Source organism: Orcinus orca, chromosome 8 (genome assembly GCF_937001465.1).
Source record: "Orcinus orca chromosome 8, mOrcOrc1.1, whole genome shotgun sequence".
In the NCBI taxonomy this organism is placed as follows: domain Eukaryota; kingdom Metazoa; phylum Chordata; class Mammalia; order Artiodactyla; family Delphinidae; genus Orcinus; species Orcinus orca.
Genome location: NC_064566.1, coordinates 785692 through 813515, shown reverse-complemented (window position 1 = coordinate 813515; position 27824 = coordinate 785692). Strand labels below are relative to the sequence as shown.

The window sequence follows — 27824 nt, the reverse complement described above, 5'->3', positions numbered from 1 at the left end:
GGCCCAGCAAAGGGGCCCCAAGATGCCGGAGCGGTGGGAAGCTCGGCAGGACTGTTAGCCCCAGGCGACCCTGGTGGCCAGCACGGTCCAGCCTGCCAGCGCCCGCCCCGTCGGGGTCCAGGCCAGGCTGGCCTCCCAGCAATGGCCGGGGTCAGCGGGCTGGCACCTGGCCCCGTGGGCTTGTCTGCTCTGCGTGCCCCTTCCTGGCACTCAGGCTTGGGGAGCTCGGGACACCCTGTGCATTCCTGTGCTGGACCCTGCCCCCTGCCCCCCTCCACTGCCCTGTCTGGGCAGCAGCCTCCCTCCATGCCTGGAGAGGGACATCCGCACGGCCCTTGCCCACCCTCCCAGTGCTGCTGTGGGGCTGGGTCCAGCCTGAGGCCAGTGTGTCACCGGGGGTGTCGGGGACTCCCCTGGGGCCTCTGAGGAAGAGGGGGCGGGGTTTTCGAAACTTGGAGGTTCTCAGGGCAGGGGGCAGGGGGCACAGAGGGGAGGGCAACAGCACTGCTGGGGGATTGGTCTCCCTTGGGCCTGCGTGCACACACGCATGTGCACACGCATGCACACACACAGGTGCACCGCACACCGAGCTTGACTTTGGTGTGACGGGAGAGTCCAGAGATTTGTAGAGAGAAGGTGGAGCCTTCCCAGTCTGACGGCTCAGCTGGGTGGACCCCCGGGACCCCCGCCCTCCGTCCAGCCAAGTGCACAGAAGACCAGGCAGCTGGCCTGCCCCGCCCTGGGCCCACGTCTGCCCTCCGACCTGCTCCCGGCTTTTATGGACAAGCTTAAAAATCACACGGAGCCCACGACTTGCAAATGCTCCAAGTGTATTTCCGAAACCGACGGCCCTTTCCTGAGGCCCAGGGCCGAGGCAGGGGTGAGGCTCTGCCTCCCAGTGGCCGGCCGAGCAGTCAGTTGCTGCATCTGAGGGACCGCAGTGGATCAGGCCCTTACGTGATGCTGAAGGTTGGGACCAGCAGGCTGGCCCCACAGAGGAGCCTCCCCCACCCCCTGCCCCCCCGGGCTGGTCCCGAGCAGGCGGCTGCAAGCCCGTCAGGGCCACTGCACACCCGGGGCCGCTGGACTCGGGGAGGGACGAGAGGGGTGGACCGTGCATCCTAGGCTTGGGTCACCTGGACCGGGGCTCAGGTTCCACTGGCCCTGGAGGCTGAGATTGCAGCGAATACAACCGTTCTTGTGGGCCTGTCCTGGGGGGACAGGGCGGGGCTCCAGCCCGTCTACTGCAAAGGCCGGGGAGCCGGGGCGCCTCTGCTCCAGCGCCTGAGCCCCGCCTCCTGGCTGTGCTCAGCACCCCGCACCTCCCCTGAGCGGCTGGAGCCCCCGTGGGAGTCGCAGCGCAGGCCCACGCAGCCGCACTCCTGCACCTCGGTGTAGCTGAAGGCCTGGCTGGAGCCGTCCCCACAGCGCAGGGTCACGTAGCGCACAGAGGCCCGCAGCTCCCGGCAACACCTGCACCTGTGCTCCACGGCGCGGGCCTCCAGGGAGTACCTGCGGGCAGGGGCCGCCTGAGCCAGAGGTCGCGGGGGCGCTTAGCAGTGGCTCCCGCGAGCCAGTCACGGCAGCTGAGGGCCTGTGGTTCCTTCTGAGCCCCCAAAGGCTGGGGGGGCCCAGCAGCCTCTCAGCAGCCACTTGACCAGCAGGTCACCAATGGGAACCCCGAGTCTGGGGTCTCAGTAAAGACAAGAGTGTGAGTCCAGACAGGCCGCGAGCCGTCCTTGGCCCCCGGCCCAGCCCCCTGCTGGCCCCCGGCCCCCCATCCTGCCCCTGTCTGCCCGCCCCAGGCCCTGCCCTGCAGGAGCCCTCTGTGGGCCGGGGGTGGGGGAGTTGCGGGTCTGCCCTGGGCGAGTCAGGGACTCACGTACATGGAGGTGGTGTCCCCACAGTTGCCCCGGCAATAGGTGAGGCGCACGGGCCCCACGGAGCTGCAGCCTCGCTGCCGGAGGACCTGAAGCTCGTGGTACACGGCGCAGGTCGACCCTGGGGAGGGACACGGGAGGCGGCGCAGAGGTCAGCCCTGGCCAGGCGCCCCCCGCCCCCCGCCGCCTCCTGCGTCCCCCGCCCCTGGCAGACACGCCCACTCACTGTTCTGGGCTGGGGGGTGGGGGCAGGAGAGGCAGCAGCCGTCCTCGCTCAGCCGAGCCTTGTCCTGTGAGGACAGAGATGCCGTTGGCGAGGGCAGGGACGCAAGACGGTGGCGCCCACTCCCATGCAGGGCCCCATCCTCCCATGGCCACTGTCGACCCCCCTGGGCAGGGCAGGGCGGGCGGGCTCCCCGGACTCACCGCTGGACAGCCGAGGGGGGCACACGCCTTCTTTGTGGTCACCACCACGAGCCCGTCCTGCTGCTTCTCACACTTGTGTGTCACGCAGCGGCTCCCGGGGTCTGACCAGGACTCGCCGGGCTGCAGGGAGGCCCAGCCAGCAAGTGAGTGGCCCCCCCAAGGCCCCCCTTCCAGCAGGGGAGGGTGCCGCATCCATCTGTCTGTCAGCTCCCGTGGCCTCTGCCCTGCGCCCGCCTTGCACTGACGGCTCCCCAGGGGCCCCAGTGCACCAGGAAGCCATCCATCCAGCACCCCTGCTGTCGCTGTCGCTCCCGGCGGCCCCCTGTGCAGGGGTGGGGCTGGCCCCCCTGGAGCCTGTGGCCAGCCCCGCCCGGAACTCACCCCAAGGCCCCGTGACCGCTACTCACGTAGAAGAGGTGAGCAGAGCTGTTGCTGGTGTTCATGACACAGGCCACCTGCACGCACTCGCCACAGCACTGCCCGCTCTGTGTCTGGTACTCGAAGCCCTGGGAGGGGGGCAGGATGTGTGGCCTGAGCCCCGGCTGGACGCCGTGTGGGGGTGGGAGTGTGGGTGTGGCCTGAGCCCCGGCTGGACGCTGCGTGGGGGTGGGAGTGGGGGGGGACGCTCACCACGGGGCAATGGGTGCTGCAGATCTGGGTCTCACAGCTGATCACGACCGTGTCCGACTGGGGGCCACCGGGCAACTCACACCAACACTTTTCGCACAGGTTCGAGGAGACTATGGTACCAGGCTGGGGGAATCAAGGCGACAGTGTCTTCCCAGCTGGGCCTGGTGCCCCCGCCCTCCCGGACATCCCCTCCAGGCCTGCCCCCGCCAGGCAGACTCTTCCCCCGAGGTGACCCTCAGTAGTGCCTCCTGGCTGGGGTCCCGGTCTTGGGGACAGAGCCCCAAGGCTGCTCCTCCAGGGAGGTCACATGCTCTGGAGGACCCGGCATGGGGAGAGAGAGGCTGGGGACCTTCTCAAGTTCAGGACAGGGGTTGTGGTCCCAGAAGAACCCACTGCTGCTCCAAAGGCCACCCAGGCCCGCAGGGACGCAGCCTCGGGGAGAAGCTGGCAGGACGGGGGGACTCTGGTCCCTGTGCACCAGGGGGCCTGACCTTCGGCTGGTTCTTACCTGGTACAAGGTGCCGTTGATGCTGCAGACGGTCCGGCCTGCTCGGGGGAGAAGGCAGACCTGCAGACCCACCGTCCCCTTGTCCCGCCAGCCTCCCGAGTGGCAGCTGCCCGCGCTACCACTACAGCATCCCAGTCCGGGGCGACGGCGCATGTTCCCCCAGCCTGGCCGCCGCTGAGCCAGGACACTCACTGCAGTTTTGGGTCGGGCAGCACGCCCCCTCCTTATAGGCCAGGATGGAGCGCGAGCCTTCCGGGCAGTCCACGGGCACGGGGCAGTGTGTGGTGTTGCAGACTGCAGCAGACGGAAGGGGGTGTCAGGGCACCTGCCTCCCTCCCGAGCCTGAGTGTCGCCTCTCCCTGGGGGTCTCCGGGAGTACTGACTACCCAGTGGACAGGTGGTAGGCTCCCCAGGGGGTGCCCACGCCACGGGGGACGAGGCTTCTGCTCGGCGCTGACCTCCATGGTACCCCTCACCCTTGAGCCTTCCTGCTGGGGGTCAGCAGCTGAAGCCACATACAGGGAGGGTATGCCCACCACCCTCCTGGGGTGTGCCGCCAGGTGCCAGCACCTCAGGACCCTTCAGGGGCAAAGCTGGCCAGCACTGAGCCTGTGCATGTGCGCCCCCGCCCGGCCTGGGGCTCACCGCAGGTGTACTGGGGACAGCACTGGCCGGTCTGCAGGGCCGCGGGCACTGGCACGAAGCCGGGCTCGGGGCAGGCGGGGGGCGGGGCGCAGGGCCGAGTCTGGCAGCTCAGAGTCCAGGTGCCGTCCTTGCAGGTGCACTCCTGGCAGCCCACGCTGACAGTGTGGCCAGGCTGTTAGAGGAAGGACATGGGACCCCCGGGCCCACGGCTGAGGGCCTGCAAGGGGTCTTCCAAAGTGTGGGCGGGGCTGAGGGCTGCTGGGGCTCTGGGAGGCCCATGGGGGCCAGGAGGCGGGGTGGGAGGGGGTTGTGCGGGCGACCGTCCCCACCTTCACTGTGTGGGAGCAGGGTGGGGGGTTGTCTCCAGGGAGGGCGGGATGCGGCCAGCCTTGGGGCCAGCACCCACCCTCCTCCAGGGCCGTGCAAGGAGGCCTCCTGAGTCTTTGCTCAGGAAAACCTGGCCCCTCCCTTCCCCTCCTCTGAGTCCCCCGAGGGTGCCACACTCACCTCCACAGGCTCCCCGTCGGGCCCCACGCAACCTGGAGGAAAAGAGAGGACGTCATCGCTGGGCTTCCATGGCCCCCAGCCCGTCACGGGCAGACCCGGTGTCGGGGGCTGGGGGAAACCTAGGCTGTGGTGGAAAGCCCTGGGGTCTGGCTGAGAAGTGCAGAGCCCGAGGGCCCAGTGCGTGGAAGCCCCAAGCCCAGCCCCAGGGACGTACTGCTGCAGTTGGCTGGCACGCAGACCTCTGAGCTCGAGCTGAACAGCGTCATGTCCTCCGGGCAGAAGCAGCCTTCTGTGATGGGAATGGCTTCCGGAAGGGCCCTGTGGGGAGCGGAGGGTGAGCGGGGCCGTGACCTCCAGGGTGGGGAGAGGCGGCCTGGGGACACAGGGCAGGGTGGGCGTGTCCCAGAGGGAGAGGGCAGGTGCTTACAGGGTATTGGCACTGTTGTTCATGTAACAGTAGGAAGGATTGGACGGGCCGCAGGGCCGGTACACCTTGTCAGCAGGGCAGGTGAAAGCTGTGCGAAGGGTGAGGCCACACCTGAGGCCGGAGGGCACGAGAAGCGAGGCCTGGCCTGGGCCCCGCTGGCTGGAGCTCTTGGCCCAGGCACCTGCTGTGTGCCCTGCACCACCCAGCCTGTCCGAGCCCTGGACCCCTGCACCCTGGGCCCAGGTGCTCTGACCTGGATGCCCCCTCTTGTCCCTCCAGGAAACAAATGCACTCCATCCTGGGCTCAGCCCTCCTCCTCCCGGAAGCCCACCCTGACCACCCAAGCCCACCCATGGATTGCCCCGTGTGTCTGTCCCCTCGAACATGCTGATTGCCACCGCCCAGCGGGACGGGGCACTCTGGGGCGGGGGGGGAGGGGGCACTCACGGCACTCGTGGGCGGTCAGGCCCCGCCAGTCGATGCACACGCTGAGGGACGCGCAGAGGGCGGCGTACAGCTCCAGGCTGGAGCACCTCGTGTCCACCGTGGGCGCGTGGCACTGGTCAAAGGCGCAGGCTTGGTAGTATGGCCACGGGGGGATCACCGAGTGACACGGCTTGAAGACCCTGCAGCACAGAGACACACGGGTCATGGGGCAGCTCCGTGGTGGGGTTGCCAGGCTGTAGGCTTTCCCTAATGAAGGGCCCCGAGGGAGAGGCGTCACTGGGCCGACCTGTGTGCCGAGGGACCCCAGCCTCTGGGGCCATCTGTGTGCGGCGGGGAGGGTGTCTGGCTGCAACACAGCTTTTCTTTCTGCAAATTCTCCGCTGGGCTCCCCCCGTGCCCTGCACGCCCGGGTGCTGCCGCCGGCTGAGGACTTATGCCCGGAGCCACCATGAGCTGCCTCAGCGCCTCAGAGGCCGACCCGCCACGAGCCCCGCTGGGCTCTGCGCCTGGCGTTCCAGCAGCCGTGACCCCTCTCCCTTGGAACCCCCTGCAGGCCCGCCCACTTCTTCCTATCTCCCAGGCAGCGTGGGATTAGCAGGGCTACTCGACACCCCCCACACCCCAGCCCTGCCAGGGAATCTCACTTGCTCAGAATTAGCTGGCAGATTGGCGAAGGTAGGCACGAGGTGGACGTTTTCTTGGGCTCAACTGTGGTGGGCGTCGGGGGAGGCCTGCTGCAGGATGGCTGGCCGGGGTGTGTCACATTCCAGTGGCCAGGCATGTTGGAGCAGGAGGGTACCACCGCCCCCCCGGGCAGGCGGCACTCGTCCTTCTGGTCATTGGTACAGGTGCCTGGGGCGTGGAAGCAGCGGTCAGTCAGCCGGGGAAAGCAGAGGCACCCTCACCCTCCCTTGGGACGCTGGGGGCCGGGCCCCAGCGTCTCTGCGCAGCACTCGATGGGTTGCTGTGGGACCTGTCCCCTGACCTCCCTGTGCTTTCTTTTGCCTCCAAGAAGCCAGACCCTGGGGCAGTTCCCAAAGAGGCCTAACGTATGGGCCACATGGCCAGGCCCCTGGGCCGTGTGCCGCACATTCTTGGTGCAGCTGGAAAGCAGAATCACCTGGAGGCTCCGCGCCACACGGGCGGCCTCACCCCCAGCCAAGAATGCAGTTCCTGGAGGGACACACCCGAGGCCGACCCTTCGCACACCAGACACTCCCGGCCAGAGAAAGGGCCCAGAGTGCGGAGGGCCAGAGCGGGGCTGGGCCGGGCGCTCACCGCACTGCCCCTCTGTGTTGTTGGCGAATTTGCTGAAGGGCAGCTCCACAGAGAAGATGAGGCCACTGAACATGACCTGGACACCAAGGGCAGGGATGGTCACGTACATCTTGATGCCGATTTGGGAGACGAAAATGCCGTCTTTCTGGAAGCCGGGTCTGACCACCTCACCGTTGAAGATGATCTAGACGGGGACCCAGCGAGGGAAAGAGAACCGGGTGGTGATCAGCCAGTGCCTGGCGCCCCGAGTCCACCCGGCACAAATGGGGGCTGCCCGGAGGGCATCCCCACCTCATTGGTCATCACCCCTCCGACGGGCTTGCGGGTCAGCACGATGCGGTCCTGCTGGTACTCGATGATGATGGACTGTAGGCAGGGCAGCCCATCCTCAGCATCACAGAAGTAGGTGTCGATCAGCACCCGGAAGTGTCCGAACACGGGCACGATCTGCTGTACCAGCACATACGTGCAGTTGTCCAGAAACGTGTAGTATGTACCATCAAAAGTGATGTAGTGGGGTTTGCCCCAGCGGCTACACACGCCTGCGGGAGGACGAGCCGCCTTACCTGGCCGCACTACGGGCCTCCTCCCACCGCCCCGGGGCTCCCGCAGGAGCAGGTGTGTCCCGCGCCAAGCGGAGCAGGCGACTGCCCTGTTGTCGGGACCCACACGCCAACAGCACACAGAACTCTGTCCAGTAGGTGCCCAAAGAGGCCAAGAGGTGGGACCAGACTCCAGACGCCCCCTCGCGCCTGCGTGGCCCGGCTGCTCTGGGCTTGGGCAGGGTTCCGCCGGGCACCTGGGGAGGAGGCTGGGCGCCACCACCGCTGCCCTGACCTTGGGAAGTCCTTCCTGGGTCCCACCGATTCCGTCCCGCCTTCTCTGCCATGGCCGCCACCCCCGTCCCCGCCCACTCACACTTGCACTCGTAGGATGGGCAGCAGTCCTCCGGGTGGGCCACTATCACAGCAGGGTAGCCGTTGGCGCAGGTGGGCTTCTGCCTCTTTGGACACTGGCGCGCCCTCACGGTGATGACCCCGTTGCCCTCACAAGTGGCCTCAGAGCAGTTGGGCATGGCCCAGGTTTCGCCTTTCTGCGGAAGCAAAGACTGCTGCAGGGCCTTGCCCTGACGTGGCGCCCACCCCTCGGGGCTCAGGGCTCGCCTGGGTCTCCGGAGAGAGAAGAGCCACCAGGATTGGGACCAATACTCACACCAGGCCTCTCCTCCCCCAGCACCCCCCGAGCGCCCAGCCGACTGGGAGGGGCTCCGGGTGTTGGAGGTTGCCCCCTTCCCCCTCTGCCCATTTCCACCCACCCACCGTTTCCACTCCTTGGCCGTTTGACCCTGTCCGGAGCATCAGTCACCTGCTCTAGCCCCCTTTATAGGCAACAGAGTCTCAACCTCGGGCCCCACGCTCCTGGCGCCCCCTCCCAGAAGTTCTGGAGGACCAGAAATGGCCATGGTCAGCCTACGTCAGCCAAGGGGCCACCAATGGCCGCTCGCCATGGTCAGCCTACGTCAGCCAAGGGGCCGCCAACCTTCAGGCACCCTTGACGCCACAGCCTACTTTGAATGATGCGGAGGGTCCCTGCCCTGGCCGCCCCGAGCCCCCGAGAAGGGCAGAAAAGGTGAGGTTACCGTTCTTGGGGGGACTGCATTTGGGCATCCTCCCTGAGTAACGGACACAGAGGCAGAAGGGGAGGACACTGGCGTGGAGGTGGCCGGGGCGGGAGGTGGTGTGCTGGTGGGACAGGTGTGGTCGGTCCGCCTGACCACGTGGCAGTGCAGGCTGCAAAGGGCATAATAGCAGTGCCCGGAGAGGTCCGTCTGCTGGTAAATGATGGATCCTGCAAGAAAAGGAACGGGAGGGCACTAGGAGAGCCAAGAAGCGATCACCAGGAGGGACTCTAACCAGGCTGGTGGTCCACCCGGGTGCTGGGCTGGCAGGTGGCCTTCCTTCCCAGGTGTACATGGCATATCCTCAGAGAAGGCTTACTGCCTTCCTATACACAAGACCTAGCCCTTTCGCAAAGACAAGGCACCCCTCCGTCCCCTTAACACCGTAGTTTTGTGAACAGGACAACAGTGACCAGGGTCAGCACACACCACACACCCAGGTAGAGTACACATACCTGCGGGGTATAACCTGGACGCCACACTGCAGTAGCACGTGGATGTGGAGGGCGCTGCGGAGCTAGGGGAGGTCACCAGGGAAACCGTGGGGGTGGTGGACTCTGGAGAGAGTGAGGGCTGCGGACTTGGAGTCACAGAGCTGACAGGGCAGCCTTTCTGGGGCTCACAGCACAGCACGCGCACCTCGTAGTTGAGGCACATCCTGAACTTGCCCTTCTGGTCCCGGTTCCGACACACCAAGCCCACTTCCGGGCTGCACTGCACCACCTGGCCCAGCGTCTGGATGCCGACGTCTGGGTGGTTCTCGGCTCGGCACTCCAGGGCGCTGATGTATTCGGGTTGGCGGCAGATCTTCTCTCCCCTTCTGACGATGTTGCTGTAGGTTTCAAAGTCTCCTCCGTGGGGCCCAGGAGATGGGAAGTCCTCATCGAACCACTTGGTCCATGTGCACTGTGGCTGGCAGGAGGTGGTCCAGGGTTGGGAGTGGGTTGTTTCAGGTATAGAAACAAAAGTTGTGCTGGTTGTAGGAGCGGTGGTTGGGCCGGTTGTCTCCACAGTGGTGGTGCTGGTTCTACGAGCTGCGGTTGGACTGGTTGACTCCACAGTGGTGGTGCTGGTTGTAGGAGCTGTGGTTGGGCCGGTTGTCTCCACAGTGGTGGTGCTGGTTCTACGAGCTGTGGTTGGGCTGGTTGTCTCCACAGTGGTGGTGCTGGTTGTAGGAGCTGTGGTTGGACTGGTTGCCTCCACAGTGGTGGTGCTGGTTGTAGGAGCTGTGGTTGTGCCAGTTGTCTCCACAGTGGCGGTGCTGGTTGTAGGAGCTGTGGTTGGGCCGGTTGTCTCCACAGTGCTGGTGCTGGTTGTAGGAGCTGTGGTTGGGCCGGTTGTCTCCACAGTGGTGGTGCTGGTTGTAGGAGCTGTGGTTGGACCGGTTGTCTCCACAGTGGTGGTGCTGGTTGTAGGAGCTGTGGTTGGACTGGTTGTCTCCACAGTGGTGGTGCTGGTTGTAGGAGCTGTGGTTGGGCCAGTTGTCTCCACAGTGGTGGTGCTGCTTATAGGCACTGCGGTTGAACTGGTTGTCTGCACCGTGGTTGCACTGGATGTGGCCTCATGGAAGGTGGTCCCTGTCTGGCTGGTGACACTCACACTTGAGGTGCTGGAAACTGTGACACGTGTGACAGGGCAGCCTTTCTGGGGCTCACAGCACAGCATGCGCACCTCGTAGTTGAGGCACATCCTGAACTTGCCCTTCTGGTCCCGGTTCCGACACACCAAGCCCACTTCCGGGCTGCACTGCACCACCTGGCCCAGCATCTGGATGCCGACGTCTGGGTGGTTCTCGGCTCGGCACTCCAGGGCGCTGATGTATTCGGGTTGGCGGCAGATCTTCTCTCCCCTTCTGACGATGTTGCTGTAGGTTTCAAAGTCTCCTCCGTGGGGCCCAGGAGATGGGAAGTCCTCATCGAACCACCTGGTCCATGTACACTGTGGCTGGCAGGAGGTGGTCCAGGGTTGGGAGTGGGTTGTTTCAGGTATAGAGACAAAAGTTGTGCTGGTTGTAGGAGCTGTGGTTGGGCTGGTTGTCTCCACAGTGGTGGTGCTGGTTGTAGGAGCTGTGGTTGGGCCGGTTGTCTCCACAGTGGTGGTGCTGGTTGTAGGAGCTGTGGTTGGGCCGGTTGTCTCCACAGTGGTGGTGCTGGTTGTAGGAGCTGTGGTTGGGCCGGTTTTCTCCACAGTGGTGGTGCTGGTTGTAGCAGCTGTGGTTGGGCCGGTTGTCTCCACAGTGGTGGCGCTGGTTGTAGGAGCTGTGGTTGGGCCGGTTGTCTCCACAGTGGTGGTGCTGGTTGTAGGAGCTGTGGTTGGGCCGGTTGTCTCCACAGTGGTGGTGCTGGTTCTACGAGCTGTGGTTGGACCGGTTGTCTCCACAGTGGTGGTGCTGGTTCTACGAGCTGTGGTTGGACCGGTTGTCTCCACAGTGGTGGTGCTGGTTCTACGAGCTGTGGTTGGGCCGGTTGTCTCCACAGTGGTGGTGCTGATTGTAGGAGCTGTGGTTGGGCCGGTTGTCTCCACAGTGGTGGTACTTGTTCTACGAGCTGTGGTTGGGCCGGTTGTCTCCACAGTGGTGGTGCTGGTTGTAGGAGCTGTGGTTGGGCCGGTTGTCTCCACAGTGGCGGTGCTGGTTGTAGGAGCTGTGGTTGGGCCGGTTGTCTCCACAGTGGCGGTGCTGGTTGTAGGAGCTGTGGTTGGGCCGGTTGTCTCCACAGTGGTGGTGCTGGTTGTAGGAGCTGTGGTTGGACTGGTTGTCTCCACAGTGCTGGTGCTGGTTGTAGGAGCTGTGGTTGGGCCAGTTGTCTCCACAGTGGTGGTGCTGCTTATAGGCACTGCGGTTGAACTGGTTGTCTGCACCGTGGTTGCACTGGATGTGGCCTCATGGGAGGTGGTCCCTGTCTGGCTGGTGACACTCACACTTGAGGTGCTGGAAACTGTGACACGTGTGACAGGGCAGCCTTTCTGGGGCTCACAGCACAGCACGCGCACCTCGTAGTTGAGGCACATCCTGAACTTGCCCTTCTGGTCCCGGTTCCGACACACCAAGCCCACTTCCGGGCTGCACTGCACCACCTGGCCCAGCATCTGGATGCCGACGTCTGGGTGGTTCTCGGCTCGGCACTCCAGGGCGCTGATGTATTCGGGTTGGCGGCAGATCTTCTCTCCTCTTCTGACGATGTTGCTGTAGGTTTCAAAGTCTCCTCCGTGGGGCCCAGGAGATGGGAAGTCCTCATCGAACCACTTGGTCCATGTGCACTGTGGCTGGCAGGAGGTGGTCCCCAGAGGGGACTGCTCAGTTGTTCTGGTTGTGACCCTCGTTCTTGTGGGCACATGTGCCGAGCTGGCAGTGCTGTGTTGTGTGGAAGACGAGAAAGTTGCGGTGGTCCAGGCAGTGCTTGTTTCACCTGTGGTCGTCTGTGTGGGCCCAGGTGTGGTAGGGGGTGTGGCGTTTGTTCTGCAAACGTCCACCATCTCACAGCACAGGATCCGGATTTGGTAGTTGTAGCAGATGGGGGGCAGCTGGTCTCTGTTCCAACAAATCAGCCCCACGTTTTTGTCACAGATCAGGTTCTGCCCCAGTGCCTGCAGGGAGGTGTTGGGGAAGACTTCCGCCCGGCATTCCACGTTCTTGGGGTTTGCACAGAATTTATAACCTTTGGATCTCAGATTCTGAAAACTGTCAAAATCTCCACTGTTCCTCCCTGCCCCAGGGTAGCTGCCGTCAATCCACTTGGTCCAGGTGCACGTTTCTTGTAAACAGGTGACCTGGGTTGGCTCAGATGAGGTCCCCTTCGAGGGCCCGGGGGTTGTGGTTGACACAGAGGTTGTGGTGGAAACTGTTGTTGAAACCGGCTTTGGGCTAGGAGTCAAGGGGGTTATTTTCCCAGTTGTTGAGGTACCTGGGCCAGGTGTTTTGCTAGTCATAGAGGCAGTGGTTGGGCCAAGTGTGGTGACGGGGGCTGAGGAACCTGCGCTCCCTGTCGGCACAGATGTAACCCTGCTGGGTCCTGGCGTGGGCCCAGTTTCAGTTGTGCTGAGGGTTGCGTGCAGGGTGGTCTCTGTACTGCTAGGGGGGCAGGCCCGGGAGAAGCAGCACAGGATTCTGATCTGGTAGTTGTCACAGCGCCCAGAGGCCTGGGCCCTGTTGTAGCAGGTCAGCCCCACCGTTGGGCTGCACTCCACGCGCTGCCCCAGGGCTTCCAGCGGCACCTCGGGGGCACTCTCGGCTCGGCACTCCACCGCCCTCGGTGCTCGGCAAACCCGGTACCCATAGGTGCGGAGGTTCTCCAGCGTGTCGAAGTCACCGCTGTCTGTGCCCCATCCCGGGCGGCTGACATCCAGCCATGGCGACCACTGGCATTCCTCCCCACAGCGGGGCCGGGATGAGGGCGGGGCGGAGGCTGTGGGAGGGATTGGTCCAGGGGATGTGCCCGGGGTGGTGGCCGGGGCCGAGCTCAGAGCGTGTGCTGTCTTTTCGGACAGGCTGGGGTGTGTGCTGGGTGGAAGCGTCGAGCTCACGACTGAGGGCAGGAGAGAAAGGGCGAGCGTCAGGGGCCAGGGCTCCCCACACTCCTTAAGGACAGCCCCCCCGCCCCCTCTGTCAGTGTCAGCTGCCTGTCTGTCTCCACCCATGACGGGAACTTGGGAGACAGGGCAGTCGCCAAGCGTCCGGGATATGCCCAAACCTGGCAGGGGTAAAGCTCACTGCAGCTGAGTCAAGGGGTGCATTAAGCTCCCCGGAATCTAAAGCCAGAGCTACAGGGGCTCTTCACCCTCGGGGGAAGCTCTAATAAGGCCCTAAGTCACCCTTAGAAGAGGTTAGGATGCGGAGGTGCCTGGCCCTGGTGCGACGCAAGGCGATCGGAGAGCAGTGGATCCAGGCAGGGACTCCCCAGCCGGCTTCCCGTGGTCCTCTCCCCAGGAGCTAACCTGGGGTACCTTTGCTCACAGCCCCTGCCCCATGCTGGGTGCCGCAGCCCTGAGAGCATGACTGGGGACACGGGTCCTGCTAGCCTCGCGGTGGCTGCGGGCTGACCGGCACAGGGACATGCGCTCTGTCCCGTCCCGGTTCCTTCTTGCCGCTCGGGGCCAGGGGTGGGGGGACGGCACCACCCGGTCGGCACCCTGCCTGTCTGCCTTACCGATCAGTGTAGAGAAGGCGAAGGTGGTTTGGGGGGTGGGGGTGGTAGTGTTGCAGTCTTCGACCCTCCTCTCGATGGTGCCGTTAGCCCCACAGTGGGCGAAGATGCAGGCCCCCGTGCCGTCTGTCGTGTGGTAGATGACTTCCCTGGGACGGAAGCGCCTCCCATCGTAGGTGCAGACACAGGCTGTGGGGAGGACAGCAGCCAGGCGGTTAGGGGGCCGGGGCGCAGGCGGGGACCCGAGACCCCGGGCACAAGGAGGGCCGCCCACCACTCACCCTCAGAGTTGTAGGTGCACTGCACGCCGCTCTCGGTGCAAACGCTGGCGACAGAAGGGAGATGAGTCAGGGGGTGGAGACTCACCCAGGGGCAGGCAGGCAGGGGAAGCCCCACTGGGGTCCCTGGGGGCCACGCCTCAGCCCCAGAGGTCACGCCCTCTCAGGGAGCCCTTCCTATCAATGACCAGAGAAGGCAGCTCGAGCATGGCCACTGAGCCCCCTGGACCTTCTGAAGGCCACTCCCTCTCCAGGGTGTCTTCCCAGAGGTCCTTGGGCCGTGTCATGACTCAGCTTCCCCTCTGGCCCCTTTCTTCACCCCCAGACCCCCCACCCTCATCCTGCATAAAGGAAGCTCCCTGTTGGACCCCACAGAAAACCCAGGCTGGGGGACCCTCTGGCCCTGAAGGAGGGAGGCTCTGCTGGGGGGTGGCCAGGTGGGGCCTTTCCCCAGTAGCGGAGGGCTGGGCGAATCCCCCACGTGCTCCAGGGTCCTCGCGGCTCCCGCCAAGCGCCTCACCAGTGGTGGCAGTTCTTTTCCGAGGGCACCACAGAGCCCGGCCGGTAGGACTTGCCCTGGATGCGGCAGGGCAGTGGTGGGGTCGGGGTTGGGCATGAAGCTACACATCGCATCTGGTCCTCATCGAAGATGGGGGCCTCTGATGGGCACTTGGGGTAGCAGCCTGGGGACCAGAGAGGCCTGAGTCCCAGCCACACCAACTGCCCAGTGCCTCAGTCCCGCCTCGACTCAGCCCCCAGCCCTGGACCCCACGACGCCATGGGGAGCTTGAGGCTATGGCCGCAAAAGCACCCCGAGGGGTCAGGAGCCGCCCAGCCTGGATCCCCAGGACAAACCTTGGCCCCAACCACCGTTCCGCCAGCACGGCCCCGCCCAGACCAGCAGGGCAGCAGCGCACCTTCCAGGCCACGGACATCGTGCAGGTACTGGCCGCGGGGGTTCCGGCAGGTCCTCAGGCAGGGGGCCCCGCAGGGCTGGTAGTGCCACTCGCAGTGGCCCTTGGGGTTGTAGTAGTCACAGAAGAGGGCTGCGGACAACGGGGGCGGGCTCAGGGCCAGGCGCTCGGCCCAGGGGGCCCCAGGTGGAGTGCCGCCCTTGCAAGGACAGCCCCGGGGGGCTCCCCCGTAGCCCGGTCCTTGACCAAGTCCTGCGAGCTGTTCTGAAGACACGTCCCTCCTCTGTGCCTCCCGGACGTGGCTTCAGAGGACATGGGCCTGGGATGCCCAGGGGCAAGGGGGGGCAGTGGGGAGGGGGGCTGGCTGGCTTGTCAGGGACGTCCACCCACTGCGGCCAGGCTCCATGGAGGGGGGGTGCTCTGCTGATTCCCTTCAAGCCCTTCCTCCCCTCGCACATTCAATACCACTCTTGTCACTCTCTGTGTCTCCGCCCCACCCCGACGGACACATCCGTGGGCACTCACGGCAGATGTCCGGGGTCCGCCAGGACACGCACACACCCGCTTCGTGGCAGGCCTGGGCGTAGGCGGCCACGGCCGTGCAGAAACACTCGCAGTCGCCCCCTGAGTCGCAGGCGCACGCGTCGCTCACGCAGGCCTCGTAGTACCTGGCCGATTCCACCTACGGGAGAGAGAGGCTTCAGATGCCGAGGGACCCGCCATCCCTGTGGGCTCCGGGGAATCAGTGCAGCTGGTGTCGGCCTGGGCCGGTTTCCCCTGGAGCTCGTTGTCCCACGAGGCCGGCCAAACGGGTCCTCATGGCCACAGCGGGCCCTAGAGGGCGGCAAAGAGCCACTGCTCCCATTTCTGTCCCTTCTTCCCCAGGTGCCTGGAGGAGCGCCCCGCGTACGTGGGCGTGGCAGGCGCTGAAGGTGGCGCTGTTGATGATGCTGCACTGCTTCTGGGCCCAGGACTTGCGGTACGGGTTGGCGGTGCAGGGGTCCCTGGGGGCCTGGGCGTCCGGGCAGGACGGGGAGAATTTCCAGCTGTTGCCGAACTCCAGCACGTCGCCCACCACGGACTGGCTCCGCGTGGTGAAGTCGTTGAGGGCGTTGTCGTCAAAGTTCCCGCACAGCCCGCAGACCCTCCCCTGTGGACAGACAGACGTAGAGACGGCGCAGGCTCAGGGCAAGCGCAGGAGGGGCCCTGCGACCTCACTCGCTCCCCCCACCCCGGGGCCCTCAGGAAGAGCCCCACTGGGCTCTGAAGTCTCCAGGAGGGGAGGGCACAGGAGAAGCAGCCTAGTGGCTACGGAGTGTCCCCGAAAGACAGGCTCAGGTCCTGACCCGGGACCCACGAGTTGGCCCAAAGCGGAAGGAGGGTCTCTGCGGAAGCAATCCAGTTAGGGTGAGGGCATCCTGGACTGGGGCGGCTGATCCAGTGGCCGGCGTCCTTACAGGACGAGGGACACACACAGAGTGAAGACAGTAAACGGACGTCGTATGCAGAGGTTGGGCTGACGGGGCGCCTGGGGCCACGGAAGCTGGAGGAGGCGGGAAGGATCTTCCCCTCAAGCCTCTGGAGGGAACGTGGCCCTGGGGCACCTGGTTGGACTTAGTGTCCAGACTGCGAGAGAAGGGCCACCAGTTAGGGATCGTTTCTTCCAGCAGCTGCAGGACCCGGACACGGCCGAGGGTCTCCTACTGTCACCTCCTCTCTGTCTCTCTGCCTCTCGGTTTCTCTCTGTCTGTCTCTCTGTCTCTCTATAACTCTCTGTGTCTCTCTGTTTTTCTATCATCTCTCTCTGTCTCTGTGTCTCTCTGTTTCTATCATCTCTCTCTGTCTCTGTGTCTCTCTGTTTTTCTATCATCTCCTCTGTCTCTGTGTCTCTCTGTTTTTCTATCATCTCCTCTGTCTCTCCCCCACCCGCACCCCCGTCTCCGGCCGGCCCTTGGTCTGGGGTGAGGGCGTCGCCCTTCCTGGGCAGGGCCTCACCTTGAACTCGGGGCTGAGCCTGAGGAAGATGCTGGTCCCCTTGTCCCACAGCAACACCAGGCTGACATCCGTGTCTACCACCAGGTAGTTGCCCATCTGGCGAATGGAGAAGGGCGGCAGCTGCCCCTGTTCCTTCCCGATCACCTCCATGTTCCCGTCACTCAGCTTCAGCTCGTAGCTCTGCGTGGGGCAGGACCAGCGAGTGTCTGGGTGAGGACCCTGGCTACCTGTCGAACGGGTCCATGGCCCTGCGGCCCCTGTCCCAGCTCGGCCATGGGAGCGCGGCCTTCCTGGGGGCTCCCCACCAAGGCCCCCACCCACTGCTCACCCCCAGGAAGATCTTGATGGCCTTGGAGCAGGTGGCTCCCGTGGTGCCACAGGGGACGTTCTCGGTGATGACATGGAAGCCGTCCTGGGCGCTGCCGTCCCCCCCACAGTGGTCCTAGGGAGGCCGGGATGGGACTGAGCGTGCACCGCGGGGCAGCACAGCAGGGCTGCGGGGCGGCGGGAGGGCTCGGCAGCCATACCTGAAGCAGCGTGTACTCGCAGTCCCCGCTGAAGCTGTAGCGCTGCCCATCGAAGGTGCGGTAGTGGCCGTCGCCGTACACCGCGCAGGTGGCCGGGCAGGGCTGGTCTGTGCACTGCCACATCCTGCTCTTACAGGTGCTGGGCAGGGGCGGCAGGCATCAGGCCCAAACCTCCCTCCTGGAGGCCCAGCTGCCTGCCTGGGCGGGGGCAGGACTTGCCGGCCGGGCTGTACCTCCCGCTGCAGGGAACCCTCCCCCGTTGGGGTCCGAGCCCCTCCCCGTACCAGGTGTTGCAGCCCACCCGGATGGTCTGGCCCGGCTTGTAGCTGGCCTCGTTGTGCACACAAGGGCAGTCGGACACAGGGATGCAGCCGCCGTCGCCAGTGGCCACCAGCCCGTGGGGACACACACAGCCAGGCACACACTGGGAGCTGTACTGTGGAGGGGGGGGAGCAGACACAGCTCAGTGGACCCCCAGGGCCTGCAGCGGGGCCACAGGGATACAGGACCAGCAGCCTGCGGGCAGGGGTCCCCTGGGGCCAGTGAGTGGGCTTCTCCACAGGTGCCCATGGGGGCCGAGCAGGTGTGGGGTTGTTGGAGGGGGGTCACTGGGGACACTTACACAGTCCATGTCCAGGGTGTGGCAGCTCTTCTGACAGCCAGCCCCAGCGGCCCCAGGCGTGGTATTGTGGCAGTCGAAGTAGACCATGGGTGGGGTACAGACTGGCGAGGGAGGGGCCATTCAGGGGACCCTGACGCCGCCTACCAGGCTCGCTTGAGGGACGTGTCTCCCGACGGCAGAATTTAGCCGCCCCGGGGTGAGCGTGTGAGTGCGTGGGCAGGGTGCCCACACTGCTGAGCCCAGAGACGCTGATTGACACCCAGCAGCCTCGCTGACTTGTGGGCATTTAACCCCGAGCTTAGGTAACTTTATGCAGAGATAACCGAGGGCCCCCTCCCCCACTCCGGGCTCACCTGGAGCTGGGGCATGGCCTCCAATGCAGGTCAGTGTGCCCTGGGTGCAGGTGCTGCAAGGAGAGAGTGGTCAGAGAGCCCCCCAGCCTCACCCACGCCACCCACTCAGCAGGGGCTCTTACCAGACGACCCCCTGCTCGTGCGTCGACTCCCCATTGGGGACCACGGAGCCCCCATGGTAGCAGGGGCAGCTGGTGGCCAGCACACACTGGTCCGTATCATCCAGGAAGGTGCCATCAGGGCAGGTGCAGCCGTCCACGGGGACGAAGCTGATGCTGCAGGTGACGTCCGCGTCACTCCGGGCCCGGCAGGTGGGCTGGCAGGTGCTGATGTTGTAGAGGTAGGTCAGTGACTGGGGGCAGGTGGTCATGGCCTTTGCTGCACGATGCCAGGAGGGGGTAGCACTCAGGACAGGGCCGGCCCCCCGGCTTCCCTGTTCCCGCCAAGCCCTTCGTCCTTGATGGGGTCCCGGGGCACTGGCCTGGGCGCTCCTTGGCCTCTGAGCCTGGTTGGGGGACGGGGGCCATGGGACATCCACCCTGGGACACTCACTGCACATGCCGTCCCGCCAGCCGCCAAGCAGCACGCCCCGGGCGGCGCAGGCCCGCACGTAGGAGGACAGGGCCGCGCACATGCAGTCCTCACTCTTCTCACAGTTGCACGTGTCAAACATGCAGTTCTGTGGGGGCATCAGGATGTCAGGGACACCAGGCCACACACGGTGAGCTTCCCCCATGCTGCTGCCGGAGCCCCTGCCTCTCCAGGACCCCTCCCCGAGCCTCACGGGGGTCCCACTAACGTGCACAGAGCATCTTGCCATCACGCCCCTGGGCTGGCGGGCGGGGGTGCTGGAAGGACCACAGCCCCTCATCTGTGTGACCCAGCGGTCCATCCCTGTGTCAGCCTTAGACACCAGTTTCTCATTTGCACCCTGGGGCCAGCAGGCTACTGACTCCCTGGGTGTAGCCCCTGTGCCTAGCATGGAGCTGGAGGAGAGGACGGACTCAGAACCACAGCAGTGGGTGAGTGAGTGAGTAAGTGATGAATGAGTGAGTAGATGAGTGAGTGGATGAATGAGTGAATGAATGAATGAGTGAGTGGATGAGTGAGTGGATGAATGAGTGAGTGACGAATGAATGAGTGAATGATGAATGAATGAGTGGATGAGTGAGTGGATGAATGAGTGAGTGATGAATGAGTGAATGATGAATGATGAATGAATGAGTGAGTGGATGACTGAGTGGATGAATGAGTGATGAATGAATGAGTGAGTGAATGAATGAGTGAGTGAGTGAATGAGTGAATGAGTGAGTGAATGGGGGTGGGAGGAACTGGAGACTGAGAGACCTGCTGGGCCCAGACGCTGCTGCCATGGCCCCTGGGACCCTGAGGGTGGCCGAGTGGTCCAAGGGCAGAGGCAGGTGGGTGGCATTACCGAGTAGTAGGCACTGGGGCTCACAGCAGCGTGACACCGGGTGAAGGGGCCGCGGGGGTCTGTCAGCCGCGAGCACCAGTGCTGAGCGTATTTCTCTGTGGACAGAGGAGGGGGGCGGTCAGCGAGGCTGGACGGCCACGTCAGGCGGGAGCTACATGGAGATGAGCAGCTTTCCTTTTAGCCGGAATCCCTTATGCTCCGTGTGAAAGAGTGCCAGGTGTCAGCAGACCTAGGCTGCTTCCCGAGCGCCCCGCGAGCCCGGTCCCCCAGGAGAGCAGGCAAGGAGGGTGGGCCTCCACTCCCCCCAGCACCCTGATCCTCTCCTCTCGGGGCTCACCGGCCAGAACAACGCATGTTGAGTCCGCCTGTTTACCAACCACCTGACGCCCCCTTCAGGCCGGGCCCCCAAGGAGCGCATGCTCAGACCTCTGGCCCAGGGGCCCCGGCACCAGGTTGGCCCGCGGGGCTGCTGGACACACACACCGTTCTCCACGCTGAGGGAGCAGGGGTCCTCCAAGCTGTTCTTGACGTTGGGGCAGGCGGCCTGGGTCTTCCAGGTGTTGGCGAAGGCGGCGGCCGTGCCCTCCACCATGCCGCTGATGGTCTGGAAGTCGTCGGCCTGGTTCTGGTTGAAGTTCCCGCACAGGCCTGGGGGCGGGGGTGGCGTGAGGCCCCTGTGTGCTGGGCTGCGGAGGGTGGGCTCGGGTGCTGGGTGGTGACCCTCTTACCGCAGGTCTGCCCCTGGAGCTGGGGCGCCAGCCTCACGAACACCTGCATGACAGGCACCAGCTGGATGTCCAGCTGCAGGCCCAGCTGGGTCTGGGCGATGATGAAGAAGGTGGAGGGTCTGAAGAGCGTGACGTTGGCTGCAGACACAGGGGACCAGGTCTCAGTGGGCGCGAGGGGCGGGGCTGTCAGGGGGTGGGGCTGTCAGGGGGCGGGGCTGTTAGGGGGCGGGGCAGGGAGGCGCCCTCACCTGCCGAGAGGGGCAGCTGGGTGTAGATCTGGTTCACAAACACCGCCCCGCTGGCCTTTACCACGAAGACCTGGAGAAGCACATGACAGGGCTCCCGATGGCCTCCCCAGGGCAGAGGAGGGCTGATGACCTGGCCCCCCATCCCCCAGGCTCAGCCTGCTCCGCTAAGCTTTCCGCGAGGACCGGACCGCTTTTTGGCGACGTGAAAACCAAAGAGATTTACTAAAGTAAAAAAGTCGACTTCAGCAGAGAAGCTTCCTGGCCTCGTGGGGGAGGTGTGGAGGCCCCTTGCCAGCCCCTGAGCTGTTCCCTTTGGGGACCGTCACTCAAAAGACCCACAAGAGGTGGAAGCAGGGAGGCAGTGGGCGGGTCCTCGGGCCATGCCTCGGCCACCTGCTGCCCATGTGGGGTCAAGGGCTCGGGCAGAGGTCGCTTGCCGTGAAAGACACCCCAACCCCAGGGTCTGCACCCACCATGTGCCCCCCACCCAGGGTCAGCGTCAGGCTCTTCAGGCAGGTCTCGCTGTCGGTCAGTCCACACCTGCGCAGCTCGGCCAGCACGGTGAAGGCGCTGCTGTCACAGGGCTGGAAACACAGGTACTCACGCAAAGCGCAGCGCCCCCAGCCCGCCTCATCCTCTCCCCTCCCCACCATCCGTCCGCCCGCCCAGAGCTTGGGTGGTTTCCTGGAGGACTCGGCGTCGGGGATCCCAAGGTGGCCCCAAATGCGGCACCCACATGCAGCCCAGGCTGGGGAAGGACACGTGGACCCACGACCTGAAAGCCACTCTGTCCGGGGAGGACCCTGGGGCCATGTACCTTGGCCAGCACGTAGCTGCAGTCCCCGTGTACCGTGTACTGCCTCTCGTCGAACGTGGAGAAGTGGGCACCGCCCAGCACCGAGCAGGTGCCCGGGCACTGCACCTCCTGGCATCTCCACCGGCCCCCAGCGCAGGTGCTGAGAGCAGGGAGCGCCCACGTGGGTGCTGGCCCCCGGGAGCAGCCCGCCCCCCCAAGATGGCAGGTAGACTTGCCCAGGCCTGCCTGCATCACCACATAGACTGGAGCCCATCAGCGCCTGCCCAGAGAGCCACTGGCCTCCACCTGGGGACCCGCGTGGGAGAGGACAAGCCCCCAGAGGGGCCGGCCCGGGCGCATCTAGGGGGACCAGAAGGCAGGGGCCGTCCCTGGGCATCTCCGGGGAAGGGGAGGGCAGGGGCCCAGGTCCTACCAGTTGGTGCAGTCTGTGGAGTAGCCGGTCCCTGGAGTGTAGGTGGCCCCGTTGTACACACAGGAGCACTGGGGCACCGGGATGCAGCCAGTGTGGCCGACGTCATCCAGCACCGTCCCTGCAGAGGCAGGCAGGCCATGTGGCAGGTGCCGGACTGTGCCTGCCATGTGGGTGTGTGGAGGGGACAGGCCCTCTGCCCACAGTGGCCCTGCCCTGGAGGGTTCCTCAGACCCAGGGGTCCAGGGACACCTCGGGCCACGTCAGAGGGGCCTTCCTTCCTGAGCACCTACAATGCATCTGTGTGATTCTGGGGGGCCAGAGGGGGTGGGGCTCCAGCTCACCCTCAGGGCAGAAGCAGCCGGCGACGCAGTGGTCCTCGCAGAGCTGGGAGTGCTCCAGGTTGGAGCAGGTGTCCACACAGGGTGACCCGCACTCGCGGTACTGCATGTTGAGGGGGCACGTCTGGGCTGCAGGGAGGAGATGGGGCACGTGTCACGCCCTGCCCCTGCCTCCGGCCCGAGAAGGGATGGCATGGCAGGGCCGGGGTCACACAGGGCACTCACGGCAGAGCTGGGGGCCCCGCCAGTCCAGGGGCAGCCCCCCGGCATGGGTGCACTGGCGGGAGTACTCAGCAAGGGTGTGACAGAGGCAGCTGGTGAGGTTGGCCTGGCCACAGTGGCAGAGATCTTGCCGGCAGGTCTCCACGTAGCTGCTGGCGTCCACGAGGGCGGCGCAGTCCAAGAACGGCTCGCTGCTCAGCATCTCCTCGCAGATGCCCTGGGGCAAAGCCGGGGCACTCAGTCCAGGCTCTGGAACATCCCCTGGCTCACAGCCCCCTCCCCGGCTTGTCCCCGGGGCCGTGGGAGGCAGACGCCACCCCTGTTCACTCTGGGACTTACAAAACCGGTCAAGCAGTTCACGGGGGGCTCAGGGGCAGGGTCCTGACACTGCTCCGTGGGGCCGTCCATCTTCTGCAGATTCCCAAACTCGGTGGCGGTCAGCTTGATGTCTGACAGAGCAAAACACCAGGCTCTTTGCAGGCTCCCAGCGGCCCTCGCTCGGGGCGACCGGGCTACGCCGGCCTTCCCCTTCCACACCGCCAGTTTAAGCGGCGGCTACACAGCACTTTCGGGGAGTCTGGAGATGAAATGAGGAACTCCCAGGCATTCGGGGCTGCAGGGCAGCGGGTTGAGGTCCGTTAACTGACGCTCCGCTGGCCCAGGGCTGGAGAGTGACCTGGGCCCCTGCCGGCCACTGCTGGGCACGCAGGCAGGCTTCCCCTAAGGGAGTCCCTTACGTATGGGCTCTGCATGGGGCTTCCTGGGCCTGACAGTGGGGGCCCTGGGATCGGGGCTGCAGCGGGTGTGGGTCACATAAAAGGCCACTGCCTGGCAAAGTCTCAAGAACCAAGAAGCAGAGACAAGGTCTGGATGGAGGCAGGTCTTCGATTTCAGAGGAGGGTGTGTGACGGGCACTGAGAACGGGAGGGCTCAGCGGGGGCTGCCCCACCGAGAGCGTGTGCTGGGTGGGATGGGGTGGGGGCAAGTGCACGTGAGCGCGCGCCGTGCGTCTGTGTGTGCTGGGGCGTGCCCGAGTCTGTGCACATGCTCGTGGTGTAGGTGCGCGTGCATGCTGGACCTTGAGCGTGTGGGTCTGCATGCACGTGTGGGTGCGTGCACATGTGTTAAGACCGAGACCTCTGACTTGGCACCCTGGAAGGCAGGCTTCCAGGGAGCACAGAGCTGGAGCAGGCGGCAGGGAGGGGAGCTCGCGCCCCGGGGCTTACTGTGGGAGAAGAACTCGTTGAAGACGGGGACGCCATTGAAGTCTCCGCAGAGCCCGCAGGTCTGGTTGGCGTACTTGGGGTCCAGCTCCAGCTGCAATGAGAGGACACATCAGACTCCAGCCGTGCCAGGGACAGCCCCGGACCAGGACAGACGAGGTTCCCCAGGCTGGAGCAGCTGGGCCTTCTCACAGAGGACCCTCCCCATTTGCTCCACGCGGCTGGGACCCGGAGCAGGGGCTCTGTCCTGGAGGAAGCTACCCCCACACTCAGGGTCTCCATCAGGGGTGTGGACCCTGGGGCCCCGTTAGCATCTGGGCCCCATCCTCGCTGCCGGGGCTGGGGGTGTCTGGCTTTCCCACCCTCCTTCGCCCAGAGCCCCTTCCTCCCTCCCTGGAGAGGCTGTCAGGCTGGAGGCATGTGCCTGGTCCCCCGAGCCCGGCCCCCCGCCTCACCAGGAGGCTGTCATCCTGGTTCCACATGAAGACCAGGCCCAGCCTGGCCGCCACCTTCACGCCGCTGCTGCGTTGCTCAATGAGGACTCCGGAGCGGCTGAAGGGCAGCTGAATTCTGCGGAGAGAGGGCCCAGCTGAGGCGCCATAGGGCACGAGGGGACGGGCAACATAGGTCTGGACTTCAGGCAGGGAGGGTCCCTTCAGTCACACGTATGACAGGGTCAACATGCCCACAAGAGCCTGGAGCTCTGGCATCAGAAGAACGAGGAAGGGGCCGCTTCCAGGGGCAGAGGGAGAGCCTGAGCCCCTGGGTGGGGCAGGGGGCCGAGCATGGGGGCCTGGGGGGCACCGCTCCGGGACCCACTCTTGGGACAACTGCACTTCCCTCCCCCGACGGCCCAGAAGCATGCTCGCCGTCCAGGGCCCAGACTCACGGGAGGCTGTTGACCAGGACGGAGCCCTTGGTCAGCTCGACGACCATGCCGTCAAGCTTCATGGTGACCCTGCTGGGCGCGGTGGCGTTGGGGCCGGGGCCGCGGCGGAGCTGGAGGTTGAAGTCCTCGTAGGCGGCACCGCAGTGCGCGGAGAAGACGTAGTTGCACAGCCCGGGGAAGCGGAAGACGTCGCCGTCGAAGGTCTTGTAGTGGAAGTCACCCCATGTGCTGCACACCCGCCCGCGGTGCGCCGCGTTCAGGGCTGTGGGCCAAACAGAGCAGGGCCTTTCCGAGGGCGCCGAGTCTGGGACACCCGGACGTCCCGAAACCTGGGCCCTTATCCACCTGGGAAGCTGCGGTCCCCCGGCCCACCCCCCAGGTCTGACGAGGCAGAGCTCGGCCAACACGGCCCCCCGCCTGGCCTCTCGGGGTCTTACCTCGCACCAGGGGGGTGCTCCTCAGAGGCGGGTGGATGGTCACCCCGCGGAGGGAGTTGCCTGTGGAAACAGGGCGGGTGACGCACAGCCCTCACCCCCACCGCCCAGGCACAGCTCAGCCCCCACGAGAGGCTGTGGCAGCTCCGCGACTGCTCGGGTCTGCCAGACTCTAGATCCGGCTCCGGGTTCTGCCGTGTATATGGCCTCCCGGCCGGTGTGAACACCAAGGCCAGCGGGGACCACTGTGGGCTGAGAGCAGAGCACCCAGGGGCCCCAGCTCTCACACCCCGTGGCCCAGAATGCTGTTTGCACTGGGGCTTCCTTGCTCCCGGAATCTCAAAAATGCCTGAATCAATACCTGGAGACTGTCATGCAGAGTGAATTAAGTCAGAAACAGAAAAACAAATATCGTATGTTAACACATATTCATGGAATCTAGAAAAAGGTACAGATGAACCAGTTTGCAAGGCAGAAATAGAGACACAGACGTAGAGAACAAACGTATGGACACCAAGCGGGGAAAGGGGGGTGGGATGAGTTGGGAGATCGGGATGGACATATATACACTACTATGTATAAACTAGGTAATAACTGAGAAGCTGCTGGAGAGCACAGGGAACTCTACTTCGCTTTGCTGTACAGTAGAAACTAACACAACATTGTAAAACTATACCCCAATTAAAACAACGAACGAACGCATCAGCAGCTACGGGCAATCCCCTGGGTGCTGACGTCAGGCACAGGTGCGCCTCCCTGGGAGCCCCTTTTGGGGACATGCAAACTGAGGTGGCTGGGTCTGTCCCCGAGCCTCCCCTTGCTCTGGGGCGTCTGGCCGCGCTGTGGGCTGACCCTCACCCGCCCTGCCACCGCTGGAGTATCAGGTGTTAACTCCAGGGAGAAAGGGACATTCTGTGAGCTCCCAGGCAGCCTGTCACCCTGTCTCAGCCACGCCGGATGGGGATGGCAAGCAGCCTGCAGGGCCCAAGGCGGGTGACCCATGGCCCTTCAAGGGCTCTTTGACTGCTGGGGCGGGGAGGGGGCTCTGACAGGTGGGGGGTCCACTCACCGCCAGGCCCCTGGGGGGCAGGAGGGAGGTCCGGGTACGCATAGCCGAGCTCTGCAGTGCTGTCCTGGGCCTGGCCTTTGGGAAGAGGAGAGGGCGCTGGGCCTGAGCCGGCCAAAGGACAGGCACGTCCCCTCAGAGGATGCACGGAGGGAGGGGCGGAAAGTCCAGATGGTGGGATTCTCTGTGCGGACGGGGGCACTGGGAGGATCTCTTCCAGGCTGCCGAGCCTTGGAGGTCACCCGGGCCCACGGCTGGGCCACCACTCCCTTGACGTCCCCTTCAGGTGGCCCCATGAGCATGTGGGGGTGTCCCCGGCCCCATGAGCATGTGGGGTGACCCCGGCTGTCTCTCCAGGGGCCATTCCTTTGTTCACTGTTCATTCATGCCCACCGAGTGTCCACCAGGGCCCAGCCGCTGGTCCCCTGCTCGGGACGTAGGGGGACAGGCAGGCAGCCCCCGTCCAGGAGCATCTGCCGAGGGAGCAGACAGTAAAGCCGCGGGTCTGTTGCAGCTGGCCCAGAGCAACCGGAGCTCTGGAGGAAAATTCAGAGCCTGTTGGGGATCTGGGACCAAGAGTGGAGACAGTTGCACCCAAAATGGGGTGCTCGGGCCACTGCACAGGTAGGGGCCCAGCACCGTGGAGGTCAGGTAGGCAGGGCCCAGGGACGGGCAGTGTTGGCCTGGAGGCCACCCCAAGAACCTCATTTCTGGGGTCCTCAGAGGCCGTTCCCAAGGTGCAGAATGTCACCAGACACAGGCTTGCCATGATCCCGCACAGAGCTGGCATGGCAGGGGGGTGCCCAGCCCCCTGCCCAGAAGGGGAGGCCAGCCCTCCTCTGGATGGGGGCTGACCCAGGGAGCACTGCCTCACTCACTGGTGTGCTGGCCCCATTTCTCAGATCACCTGGGACAACCTGGACTCATCCTTACCATGTGTCCAGGGAACATCCAGTGGGGCAGCCTTGCCCTGAGTACTCAAGGGAGAGCTTCCCAGTTCTGAGACTGTCTGGCGGCAGCGGGAGACTGGGCACCGGGATGTGTGAGCCGCCTGGGGCAGTGGGGACCTTGGGTAACACGGCATGTTCCCCAAGCTGCCATTCCAGGAGCCTGGGAGCCCCCCCTCACCCATCCAGGGCCCTGCTATCCCCTGGGAAGCAGAGGAGGGAGGTGCAGGCCCATATGGGAAGGGGCCTCCGAGGACCGTGGGGCCTGTGAGCTGCCCTCATCACACCCTCCACCTCGGACTGAGCCCACCACAGAGAAACAGACAGGGAAAGCGAGCTGCTGGACCGGGGATTCACGGTGCGGGGTGGGGGCGGGGGGTGGTGTCCCAGGCAGGTGGGCAGCTCTGCCAGGCTGGGCCAGGAGTTCGAGAGTCTGCTCAGACCAGGCTTGGCAGGGGGCAGAGGGCAGAGAGCAGCAGAGACGCACGTGTGGATGAGATCCTGCAGCCAGGGGCTCATAGATGCTGGGCTGCTCCCAGCCCTAACCCCCACGTGGACCCCACAGCCCCCAAGAACCCCTCCCCAGCCCCACAAGCTGGAAGAGCAGCTCACGAATGCACTCAGCTTGACCAGAGCCCAGGACAAGGCCTCAGAGCTGCCTGCTGGATTTGGGGATTTGGGGGGGGCACAGGGGCCATGGTCAGGGCCAGCCTGGGAAAGCCAGCACGAACCTTACCTGTGTGCTGGGCACAGGCCAGAGTGAGGCCCAGGGCCCAGAGCAGGGCCAGCTTCCTCCGGCCGACACCCAT

The 27824-nt window shown here is 64.9% G+C and overlaps 1 protein-coding gene across 1 annotated transcript; it reads right to left on the bottom strand.

Moving 5' to 3' along the window:
- Positions 1–960: 960 nt before the first annotated feature.
- Positions 961–27824, bottom strand: MUC5AC (mucin 5AC, oligomeric mucus/gel-forming). Its single transcript, XM_049713414.1, has 49 exons — positions 27752–27824; positions 26072–26146; positions 25006–25065; positions 24569–24830; positions 24135–24249; positions 23683–23773; positions 22796–22905; positions 22460–22673; positions 22238–22363; positions 21897–22014; positions 21485–21623; positions 21141–21251; positions 20668–20737; positions 20420–20557; positions 20175–20339; positions 19692–19786; positions 18809–18935; positions 18379–18634; positions 18257–18309; positions 17904–18004; positions 17566–17717; positions 17282–17420; positions 17083–17196; positions 16755–16934; positions 15670–15909; positions 15285–15441; positions 14763–14891; positions 14366–14528; positions 13849–13892; positions 13571–13756; positions 8882–12949; positions 8388–8596; positions 7667–7841; positions 7040–7290; positions 6749–6932; positions 6115–6322; positions 5471–5649; positions 5024–5111; positions 4811–4914; positions 4597–4628; positions 4090–4261; positions 3637–3738; positions 3445–3482; positions 2937–3059; positions 2714–2812; positions 2307–2426; positions 2107–2170; positions 1887–2001; positions 961–1512 (listed from the first exon to the last, which is right to left on the bottom strand). Exons 1-49 carry the CDS (start codon positions 27822–27824, stop codon positions 1242–1244), a joined length of 10605 nt encoding a protein of 3534 aa, XP_049569371.1. The 3' UTR covers positions 961–1241.

Coding starts and splice junctions, on each gene's coding strand:
- MUC5AC (XM_049713414.1), bottom strand. CDS start 27,824: ATGGGTGTCGGCCGGAGGAAGCTGGCCCTGCTCTGGGCCCTGGGCCTC. Junction 20,738..21,140: donor CCCTGGGTGGGGGGCACATG/GTGGGTGCAGAC, acceptor GTGCTTCTCCAG/GTCTTCGTGGTAAAGGCCAG. Junction 19,787..20,174: donor CTCCCTCAGCGTGGAGAACG/GTGTGTGTGTCC, acceptor CTCTGTCCACAG/AGAAATACGCTCAGCACTGG.